This window comes from Myotis myotis, unplaced genomic scaffold (genome assembly GCF_014108235.1).
Source record: "Myotis myotis isolate mMyoMyo1 unplaced genomic scaffold, mMyoMyo1.p scaffold_m19_p_9, whole genome shotgun sequence".
NCBI lineage: Eukaryota > Metazoa > Chordata > Mammalia > Chiroptera > Vespertilionidae > Myotis > Myotis myotis.
This window is the reverse complement of record NW_023416401.1, coordinates 28,794,590-28,806,234: the sequence shown is the minus strand read 5'-3', so window position 1 is coordinate 28,806,234 and position 11,645 is coordinate 28,794,590. Positions and strand designations below refer to the sequence as shown.

Genomic DNA, 11,645 nt, shown 5'->3' with positions numbered 1-11,645 from the left:
TTGACCCTCCGCTCTTCAGTGCTGCAGTGGCAGGTTGTGCAGAGCCGGCACGGCCATGGGTAAGCCTGAGAGGGGGCGGTGAAGGATTTAGAAAAGATAGACGAGAATAAAGCTGAGGCTGAGTGGGACGCTGCCCTCTGATGGAGAGACAGCACCATATAGTCAGATTCCACGAGGCAAAGTAAGGGCGTGGTTACAACATTCTCATGGGTTTCGAATCTACTCAATTACATGCGCCTGAACTCTATCAAGCCCACATCACTCAGCCACGTGGGATCACAGGTTCGGACCATAAGGTCACGCTTACAGCTATAGCCTTTGGCTATAATTGTGCTGGGAGGGCTTTGCCCTCCAAGCTGGGACTTTGTCATGAGAGGACTGTGCCCTCTCATTAGTCTGAGGCTAGAACCTGTCCAAACGCCGTGGGCGCTCTCCAAAGCAGGTTTGTGTCACGCTGTCTTCATCCTGTGGGGCAGCCCCAGGGCCAGGCACGGTGTCTGGCAGGCACATCACGAGTGCTCTGTGGGGAGCTCCTGATAGCCCCGAATACTCACCGGAGGCAGGCAAGGCCAGGTTTGACTCTGGCTCAGAGCAGAATTTGGTTAGGGGTGAACAGAAAGGGAGCGCCTGGGGGGAGCGGCCTCTGTCCTTCAGGTTTGCCTGTCGGAGGGACCTCTGCACAGAGGCAGGGCCAGCTCCTGCCACACCCACAGGACATGCTTCATGTGTGTGGAGCTCAGTAGGGAAGAAATATGTGGGGCCCTTGTCCAGAAATGACTGAGAATTTCAAGACAGCAACAGCAGAGCAATAAACAAGACACGGGGCCCTTCTAAGTGTGGGCTGCAGGGACTGACCGCACAGGTTGCACATACGTGAAATCGACCCTCAGTGCCAGGCTGCGTGCTGTTCCAGAAGGGCCTGCAGCCCTCTCACCGTCCCTCCCTCCCTGGACAGGTATCTCATCAGGGGTCCCCCGGAAATCAGATGGAGATCTAACGCAAGGACACAGCCTCCTGCAGCTTGTTCGGGTGGTGAGGACAGAGAGCTACTGAGTAGACAAGCAGAACAGGTGCCAATCAGAGGAGGAGAAGGCAGGGCAGGACCTGGGGTGATGGGGAGACCGTAGGGTGGTCGGGAAAGGCTTCATGGAGAAGGTGGCCAGCAGGGAGCAAGGAGTCATGTTGGGGACAGTGGACATGGGAGAAAGGGCAAAGGCAGGGTGGTCAGCTGTGGGGCCAGAGGGAAACGGAGGCAGAAGTGACAAGATTTACTGCTGGGTCAGGTGCAAGTGTGGGACTGAGAGGAGTGGAGGATGCTCTTCGAAGCTTTGGCTGAGCAGCAGTAGAGCTGGGGTACCCTGTGCTGAGATGAATGAGGCCTGGGCGGAGCCGGAGTGGCTAAGATTAGAGCTTGTTTCTGAGGTGTGAGGCATCCGGGTGGCGCTGCGGAGGAAGTGTAGTCCAGAGCTGGTGGCCCAGCTCCTCTGTATGCAGGTGGCTGAGTCTACCACGTAACAGAACACATGCTCACTCTGCTTCAGGGCAAACGTCCCCAAGTGTGGAGGACAGAAAATCAGGCCCACATACGTAGGTTTGCATCAGATGACTGGCTCAGCCCAGGCTCTCAGTGCTGCGCTCTCTGTAGGGGCTGTTGTAGTCTAGGATCAGGCAGACAGACAGAAAACACCATTCAGAAAACATCGGTTTATTATGATTAGCTGTGGCATATTGGTTCCTTTAATAGTTTTAAACTGATACATGTGTCCCCACTAACAGCATACACATAGGGGGTGTTGAGCTGCAGTGACAATAGCAAACAGGTGAATTGCTTAGAAAATCATTGTGATCCTAATGGGTTTTTCTTAGCAACAGCGAGAGAAAGAAAAGGTAGCTCAGAGCCTTGCTACAGGGTGCTGAGCAGAGCCAGGTGGGTGTTCAAAGCACCCTTTTGTGCTCTTGCTGTGAGCCCCAGTGCCCCCCAGAAGCTGAGGGGGAAGCTGGGGTTGCCAGTGGGTGGAAGGAAGGCTGCCCATCCACACACCCCGATCCCTGTAGAGGAATGGGGCCCTTTGGGGTTGGGAGCCCCCACTGGCTGCAAGTGACATTTTTGCCTAGAAATATTTTCGGGTCTGAAACCATTTCTGTATGGACCAGCATGGCCTCGGGGTGGCAGGGAGAGGCGCTGTGTCCACGTCAGTGCGCGGGCTTAGCATCCCGATGTGTCCATCCCTCCAGGTGGGTTTGGATCGGCTGCATCGCTGGGGTCTCCTCCCTGGCCGCCTTTGCCCTCCTCTCACCTTTTCAAGGCCAGGCTGTGTGGGAGACCTAGCTTCCCTTCCAAACCCAGCCCCTCTGCGCCACAGCCAAGGCACGACTCTGAAGCTCCAGGTGTCAGCTCGCAGCTGTCAACATTGAGAACGAACTCAACTGGAGACTCGCCTGGAGCACTTCAGATGATGCTCCAGACGCAGCAGGTGTGCGCTCATTCAGAGGTGGGCCTGGCATGGTACCGCCTCCCCTCCTCGATTTGGACTCAGTCCCAGTTCAAATAATTGTTTTCTTTTTTAATATAGGTGATCCTTTAACCAGATATGTAAATGCGATTGAATCTGTCTCTGTAAAAACTTTCATATAAATAAATTCATGCCTAATATTTAATTGGGGAGATGGTATTGCAGTCACTGCTTTCAGGAGAGATGGGGCAGGGGTAGGGTGGGTGGGAGGTATGGGGACTCTGTGACCTGAGCTATCACAGCTCAGGTGAGAATTCCAGGTCTGGGCTCAGGGGGGTCTTGTGCGTTTGGTAGTTTGCAATGTAGTTTCTGCTTTTCCTTAGCTGCGGAGCACAGACATTCACACAGCTGCCCAACTCAACAGGCACTGACTTTCTCTCTTAGTGCATTTCTTACATTTCCCCCCGCAAAGGGAATCCAGAGAAACATGATGGGGCAAGGGGAGCCCCGCTCTGTGGGGCCCTGGGCTCTGCCCCCAGGGGGTGGGGGCCTGGGCACTTCACCTCTCCCGAGGGGCAGGGGCAGGAGAACACAAACCTGGGCCCGGGCAAGCAAGCAGGACCGGGCTGCCCACTGGAAGGGGACCAATTCTAGCCTCGCCATGGCGTGGGCAGGTCCCTGGAAGGAGGGCAGAGGGGCTCCCCTCTTGGAGGTCTGGAGAAAGCCCTAGAATAGGGTATGGGCGAGGGGCAGTTCTGCTGCTAGAGGAAGAGGGTGGGAGACCCAACTCCCAGAGTCAGAGGCCCTGGTAGGGAATCTGCGCCTCTGCAGCCTAAGGCTCCTGCCTGCACCTTCCATGGGGTTCAACTCCCAGCAACTGCCCTCCAGTGCCCCGGCCCCCACACAGTCATCATTACACTAAGGGGCCTCCTGAGGTCACAGCCAGGCTGACTGAGAGGGAAGGTATTCCTGCAGTGGGCAGTGATCCCCTTTATTGCTGGCACTAAGTGAGGGCTGCGGGCGGGGGTTGGCACCTGAGAAAGGCCGGTCAGGTGCGGGCCTCGGCTAGGAAAGGTTGGCCCTGTTAGCCAGCCTCGCCTGCCCACCGCCCAGCTGGCTGCAGGGCCACCGAGTTGGGACTCCCTCCTCCTGCCACCAGAGGTAGCTGTGCTGCCAGCACTGAGCTTCCGGGGCTGCTGTGAGCCCCAGCAGTGGGGGCCAGGGACAAGCCTGCCACTGCCACTGCCACTGCGGGCGCCCGGGGCCTGCCGCCGGGGTTGTGCCTGGATGCCTTTAGCACAGGGTCCCCAGGCTAGCTTGTCCCCACTCCCGTGCACGAGCCCCCTTGGTCCCACCACCCGTCTACCACATCGTCTCTGCTTTAGAATATGCTTTCCTCTTCAATACAATCATCTCAGTGTCAAGTACAAGTCATGGAAGGAAAGGCAGGCCCTGAACACCCAGCTCTCGGTGGGCAGCCTCAGGCTCCCTGAAGGGAAGGAAGGAGAGCAGGGTCTCCAGCCATGTTTCATGCCACCCCTACGCCCAGCTCCTGCTGACCGGGAGCTGACAGGGGGCATGGGGGGCGACGCATTCTGAGGAAGCGTGAGGCATTTTCTGGGCCTCAGGGGGCATGTGAGTCTGCCTGGGAAGCTGGGGCCAACCACCATGGCCAGAGAGAGGCCAGCCTGAGGCCGTGGGGGTGGGAGGTGGCTGGAGGGGTGAGCAGGAGAAGGACTCCTCCAATTATTGCAGTCAGGTATCCCGGAACACCAGGAATTCCTGGGAACCCTGCGGGAGCTAGGAGAGGCAGGGCAGAGGCTGTGCTGTGTTTTAAGGATATTCCAGCACATTCCGTCTCTGGAAAACTGCCTTCACGACCCTTCTCTGTTTTTGCATAAAGTGTCTACCCCTTCAGGTAGATCCAGGGACAGGACAACCTAACATAGGACAAGAGTGCCTTTTTTCTTTAGTGAATTATGCTAGGGATTCCTCCAATTCGTAATTTTTTTTTAAGTCACATCTGAGAGGTCAGCTTCTGCCCTTCCTCTGCCCACTTCCCCAGCTGTGGGCCGGGGGCCTGGACGTGCGCTCAGGGTGGGGACCCTGTTCTCGCCGCCGCTGTCCTTTGAGATACCCACATCTTTATTTCATGGAAGACGGAGTTGGTTACTTCAGGAAGCTCTTTGTGGAGAACGTGGTAGGCACCTTCGTAAATCTGCAATTGGGAAAGACAGAAAGTCAGGGCTACAGGAAGCTACAGGTGCGGGGAGGGAGGCCACAGGTGGCAGCCAGAGTCCCCCAGACACTCCCCACGCCCCCAGGACTCCATCCTTATGGTGCCAGTACCTTTTGATCAGATGAATTAAAATGTGCCAACATGATCTAGCACTTCCTTTCTTAAACCAACACACACCTTTCCTTTATCCACTTCTCTCTCCAGCTGTGACCTGGTCTGTGCCTCTATCTTAAAACCCTGATTTCCATTCCTTGTCTTCACTTACTCGCCTTCTGCCTGGACCTCAGCTGGTCCCAGTCTACTTTCACTCCCACCAACCCACAGCGACTGTCATTGGCATGGGCTACAATGACCTTTAGTTGTTGTAGCCAGGGAACACTTGCTCTCATAGTGTCTTCTTAGCATCATTCGGAAGCTGTTAACCTTCTAGAAGTACTTTCCTCTTGTAGTTTCTTTCAAGTCTTTCCCCAAATTCACAATCGCCTCTTCAATAGGCATCTCAAAATGGAGCTCCCTGTATCACCCATCTCAGGGTAGGGGTCACTGAGTCACTTGATCACTACAGTCACTCTCTCTCCAGGTCCTGCCAGGCTGTCCCCTGCCTTCACTACCACCGCCTCAGGCCAAGCTCATCCTCTTGGCCTGGGCGACACCACCATCTTCCCACCCAGTGCCTCTACCTCCACTCTTGCCTCCGCAGGGCAGCTGAGGGATGCTTTGAGAACCGCAGCAAAAGCCTGTTGCTGTCCAGCTCAGAACACGCTGTTGGCTTCATCGCACTAAGAGTTGGGACCCCTCCTCTGCTGCCAGGTCCCCCTCACCCTGCTCGGCACACTCTACCACACTAGTCTCCTGAGTGCTTGCATACACCAATATTTTTGCAACTTGGGTCTTTGCAGTTGCCCCTCCCTTGTTCTGGAATGCTCTACCACCGCTCTGGGCACTGTCAGCTCCTAGGCCTGCCTGCCCATCTGGGTGGGTGCTTTACCTCTTCTCTAGTTTCTCTGTCCCACTCTCTGCTTGATTTCCTTCAGGACCCTGACCCTCTTCATCACCGTCATCCTGTCTGGTTGGTTGTTTGTTGCCCATCCACTAGGATAGACTGTGTGAGAGGGTTGAGACTTTGCCTATCTTGCTCTCTGGGCCTGGCACAAGGTCAATGCCCACTGAACACTTGGGTTAAAGAAGAAACGAATGAATGGAGAGTGAATGAACAAGTGAGCATTCTACATGGCCTCCCTTTGTGGGGTCGCCAAGGTTCCATTCCGGCAAAGGGTGCGATCTGTAAGGCGCCTTCACCCAATGCGAAGTGGCCACGGCCTTTTATATGTTCTCCAGCGTTATAAGAGCCGGTTTTCCTTTTTCTCCTGCTTTCTGTTCACCCATGAGTCTATATCTGGCAGCTGGTGTGGGCCAGGGTCTGCAGTGCATAATGGTGTGAGGGGGGCACTTGACAGTTTGCAAAGCCATGAGTGCCTGTCAGTGCCATATGAATGGAGAGGGTCAGTGGGAGTGAGTTCGCATTCTAACCCCATCGCTCAGTAAGTGTGGGATCTGTAGTGAGTTAGTTGCCTGTTCTCTTTATAGCTTAGCAGGAAATGGTCCTGGACTCGGCCTCCACGTGACTACTGCACAGGCTGTCGTGGCATAGTTTGGGGACACATGTCCATCATCGGTATCCTGGGGCTGTGGTCAACGGTCACTTGACAGGCACACAGTAGGTGCTTCTCCTCCTCCCCAACCCCCCAACTGGGGCTCTTCCCAGTTCAATTAGACGAACAAAAAACAGAGATGTCTGGACTCTCCAAACAACATTTTCCATCTCGAAGGCCCTCCAAGTTAGTTCATTGTGGTCTGTGTGTCTGACAGGCCATGTGGCTAAGCCGCAGGTCCCATCCTCTCTTGCATATGCCCTTGAAGTCCAGGCCCTGCCATGCCCACTGCGCTGGTACCCCCAGAGCCCCTAGCAGGGGTGGCTGGTCCCAAGCTGCTGCAGAAAACCAACCTGCAGAGAGGCCGGGCAGCCACACGCCTTTGGATCTGGGACATGGAGAAGCAGGAGATATGCTCTTGGAGACAGTTCTTTGCCCAGTGCCCAGTTTGGGTTTTTTCCTTGACCCAGACATCTTCTGAGTATTCTCCCCATGAACAGTTGGCTAATGGCTTGTGTTCTTGCTTAGAATTAATAGCCACCTTGTATTTCTGGTATTTATTTTCCAGTGGGGCCAGGCTGGCCGCCTCTCAAGATGACCCCCCCGGGGGTAGCCTTGGGGTTCTGGGCAGATGTGCCCCAAGGGATGCCACCTTCCCCACCTTGGGGAAGTGGGGAGGTCGGGTGCTCACCTTGAGTGTCTTGTCCTGGCTCTTGGCGGACTCCATGAGCAAGTAGGCCCCTTTGCTGTCGCACAGGCGGTCAGCAGAGCCCTGGAGCAGCAGGAAGGGCAAGGTCAGCTTGGGGAGGGCCCGCTCCACTCTGGAGACAGCACTGAGCAGCTGCATGCCGAAGCACACTTTCATCCCTGCCCGGCAGATGAGGGGGTCCGTGTTATAAACGTCGACCTGAAGAAAAAAAAGAGAGGTTTCTATCATTAGTTCAGGGGTGGGGGACTTCCCAATTGTCTGTTAGATCTTCCTTCTGCTTTGGCCTGAAGAGCTGATTCCATCAGTCAGCTCGGGATGGGGCGCAGGCGCCTGGCCAGCCCTTCCATGACCCAGACCTGCACTGTTTTGATGCCTCTCTTCACAGGCTTTGTTCTATGCAACCCACATTCATACTCGTGCCTCCACACGTTCCCAGTGCTAAGGAGTATATTTTTATGTAGGCACCATCGTATTGCTTACAGATTTTGCTCAGGAACAGCTCTGAAGGTATTTTGGTGTTAGTCGTGTGGATTTTGCTTTCTCTAAGCCTGTCTTCCCTTACTTAGTGTCCACCTGGTAGAAGTGGATGAGGGCACACACAACACGCAGGGGCGAGTCACCACCCCATGGGCTTCCGGAGGAACCAATTCCAGGGCAGGTCTGGGCTGTGGTGGGCTCCAGTCTCCATGTCCTCTGGGCTGCAGAAGGCTGCCTGCTACCCAGGCAGGGATGTCTACTGCCTCTCCAGGGGACATGCCCAGAGGCTGGGTCCTCCCTCCTCCATCATCAGGTTTCCCAGGACCTAAATCTAACACCGCCCCTGCTTATGGCTCAGAATCCGACCCAGCCTTTCATGAGGCTACCCTGACACCCTCTCCTTGTTTTCCCTGGCTTCACGCCTCCTGCCTCTAAGGGAACAGTGAGTCGCCTACTCACTGTGGCCCCAGGTGGGGCACTGCCCCCACAAAATCTGGGTGAGAAGTCTCTAGAACTCTCTCAGGGTATATGGGTAGGTGTGAGGCCACAACATCCCCTATCTCATTTCCCTCATCCTTGCCAGTGGGTTCTTGGCTGGCTGGAGAAATGCCACCTGGTATTGGTATTGGGTAGGGGAGCAGAGGGGCCATGGAAGGAAATGTGCCTCCAGCTGCCCTGTGAGGCTGCCAGAGTGCCCACTGTGTTCCAATCTGATCTGCAATGCGGGGCTACACCTCTCCTCTGCTCCCACCCCTACAGGCCTCAGCTGGAACTCAGATCCATGCCGAGGCGGGAGAGGCAATTCTGGGTCATCCCTGCCATCCCTGATTCCTCCCCTGCTGGGGACAGAGCAGGGAAAGCAGCTCTTTGTGGAGAGCCACATGAGGCGGATTAGCACCTCCTGCAGCGGAGCTGGCGTAAATCCTGCAGGGCTAAGGCCACTTGTTTGGGGACTGAGAGGACAAGAGCCTGGCAGGGGCGGTGCATGGCCAGAGTGGTTGCTTGTCCAGGGTCTGCAAGGAGCCCTGTTTGGAAGGAGAGCCCTGGGCTTGCAGTCTGTCGAGAACGGAGGCTAACAATGAGAGCAATGGCAACTGTGGCACCACTGAGCAGACACGTACCCAGCGCCGTGTCTGGCATCATGTGCAAGACCTCAGTCAGTGAAAAGAAGAATGGCTAACACTTCTGAGCTCTTTCTTTCCATGTGTGTGCACTACACTACATGTTTAGCCCGATTAACCTTAACAAGCACTCTGTCTGAAGAATGGCTCTCGTTATCCTTATTTTGGGAGGAGGAACCTGCCTATTATTCATTACTCAGCTCCTGTTCTCCCCTATAGAACCCTGAATGTTTCATTTGGAATACAAGGACCCAGAATAAAGACTACATCCCCCAGCCTTCTTTGCAGTTAGGTCTGGTCATGTGACCACATTCTGGCCAATGGGAAGTGAGAAGTATGCGGTGTGATCCTCCTGTCAAGGCTTGCCCTATTTCCCTCCTCCCACCTACCAGAACACAAGCAGAGTAAGGAGGGAGCTGGGGCCCCAGGGATGACAGCCACACCCCAGAAACGAAAAGCAACAAGATGCATTGGAGCACATGGAGCTGGTGACACTGAGAAGTCAATAAGCTTCTCTCCTGTTTAATCCCCCATTGTTGCCGTCTGGGTCTCCGCGGGCTGGCAGCCCTGCTAAGAGCACTCCATTCAGTGTCGCTGGACCCTGGTTGCAGGGGATGTGTCCTCATGAGCGCACAGGGCCAGAGCCCGCTAGGCCACCACCTTCCTGAAATGGCCTGTCCCCTTGCTCTGTGGATCCAAGACATCCTGGCCACATGAGGCCCCTTGGGGAGTTTGTTCTCGGGACTAATTGCTCTGACGGCCCAAGTGGCTTCCTGCTCTTGGCTTCATTTTCCATGTTTTGGTCACGTAAACCTTGTTTACACAATGGCTGTATATGGGCCTGGGGAAGGAGCTGCCAGATGTGTCGGGGAAAGGGCAGGCCCTTGGTGGGAGCCACAGCTGGGGCAGAAGGCAAGAGGGACAGAGGGAAAGCGGAGTTTGGAGCAAAAAGGAGGGACAAACTTCATGGGGAAACTGAAGCTCAGAGGGCCCAAACCCTCCCCTCAAGTAACCATTCTGGCCCAATCACGATGGCCTTTGTTTTATTTATTTATTTATTTATTTATTTATTTATTTATTTATTTATTTATTTATTTTTATTTTAAATATATTTTTATTGATTTCAGAGAGGAAGGGAGATGGAGAGAGAGATAGAAACATCAATGATGAGAGAGAATCACTAATTGGCTGCTTCCTACACACCCCCTACTGGGGATTGAGCAACCCGGGCACATCTGATGCTCAACCACTGAGCCATGCCAGCCGGGCTGGCCTTTATTTTTTTTTTTAAGAGCTTAAGATCTAAAATCACCAAAAGTTCTACTTGTGAGGTGAGACTATGTCCTGTTACCCCCAGGAAAGAGGTGGATAGGGCTATCTCTCCTGGACCAGACCCAACCCCAGAGCACTGGTCAACAGAAGAAACCCATTCAAAGTCAAAGATGAAAACGTCAGTCCCAAAAGATGACTTCTTATAGGATTCCATTTCTACGGCAGTCTTGAAATGACAAAATTGAGAAACGCAGAATAGAAACGTGGTTGCCAGGGTGGGGTAGGGGAAGTGGGTGTGCTACACCAGGGTAACATGCGGCATCTTTGTGGTTATAGGATGTTCTGTGGTCTGATGTGCTAATGCCAACTTCCTGGTAGTCATGTTGTCTTATAGTTTTGTAAGATGTCAACATCGAGGAGAACTGGGTAAGGGCCCATGGGATTCCTCTCCATTATTTCTCACAACTACATGTGAATCACTTTTACATCAAAACAAAAAGTTTAATTAAAAAAACGTATTACAAAGACCCAGTCTTTGGCACTATCTCTCACACCCCTCCCCCCATTTCTTTCTTTTTTTCTTTTTCTTTTTTCTTTTTCTCACAACTGTTCCTGCTAGCTGAGAACGTGTCCATTGGGGACATGTCGGCTGGAGGCTATGGGTCCAGGTCCAAGTGAGCACATCTTTGTTTCAGATGATTGACCTCTGGGGGTGCTGCCACTGGCTGAGACTTGAAGTCTTTTTTTCTTGGGGGTGGGGGGGTGGGGGGGGCGGGGCATGTAACTGACAATACAAGGGAGGCCAGAGGAGTGAGGAGCACCCAGCCCTGATAGTTCCCAGCCGTGATCTGGGCAAGGCTCTTCTCTCCTAGACTCATTCCTGATTTGTGAAATGGGGGTGATAGTGGAAATGCCTCAGAGGACTCTAGGGAGATTCAATGAGCTGATGCAGACACAGTGCCAGCCCAGGGTCTGGCCCCATAGCGAGGCTAGTGATGTGTGGGTGCATCTGGCTCTGACCCTGGGAACAAGGAAAGGAAGGTCTCTCTGCCTCAGAGAATTCGAGCCACATAACCTTAGGTGAAGTCTTCCTCCTTCCAGGTCTCCGCTTTCCTGCTGAGGGAACCTCGAAGGTTCCTCTTGGGATTTAAGTTTCACAGGTTGTGAATATTTTCCTGGCCTCCTTCGCGTATTTTAGCGATCCCCAGTACCTTCACTGTTTTCTGGGGCTCTGAGAGCTCTCGGCAAGGTTGAACTTGCCAGCCAGGAACGTGCCAACTGGGGCTGCTGACTTTTGAACACTGTCTCTCTGTGGGGAAGAGACTTTGCCCTAGAGCACAGTAAATATAGTTACAATCTACAGCTGGGAGTTGTCTTCAAGTTGGTTGAGCAACATCTAGGCACCACCCCTACAGTCAAATCCCTTGACCTATTTTTAAAAAATCTGTTCCATGATGGAATGCAAAATTACATTTTTAATTAAAATGATATTTAAAATAACGAACGCACTTAGCCCTTAATTATGTACCAGGTGCTGTGTTGAGCATTTTACTTGCACTTGCTCATTGACTCTTCACAGGAAACCAGTGTAGGGACTATTGTTATTTTCACCATTTCATACGTGAGAAGAGAGGCTCTCTGGGGCTAGATGACCCGCCCAGGATTACACAGCAAGTAAGGGGCAGAGCCAGGATAAGAGCCTAGGCAGTTGGGCTGCACCAT

At 53.6% G+C, this 11,645-nt stretch overlaps 1 protein-coding gene across 3 annotated transcripts in view; it reads right to left on the bottom strand.

The window, feature by feature from the left end:
• Nucleotides 1–1,689: 1,689 nt before the first annotated feature.
• Nucleotides 1,690–11,645, bottom strand: part of MGLL (monoglyceride lipase) — a 104,520-nt gene continuing 94,564 nt past the window's right edge. For all 3 annotated transcript variants that reach the window (XM_036321424.1, XM_036321423.1, XM_036321422.1), the window contains 2 exons: nucleotides 7,036–7,251; nucleotides 1,690–4,671 (listed from right to left, as the gene is read on the bottom strand). In XM_036321424.1, the coding sequence (XP_036177317.1) occupies nucleotides 4,546–4,671; nucleotides 7,036–7,251 (342 nt within the window). In that variant the 3' untranslated portion in view covers nucleotides 1,690–4,545. The remainder of the gene's footprint in view (nucleotides 4,672–7,035; nucleotides 7,252–11,645) is intronic.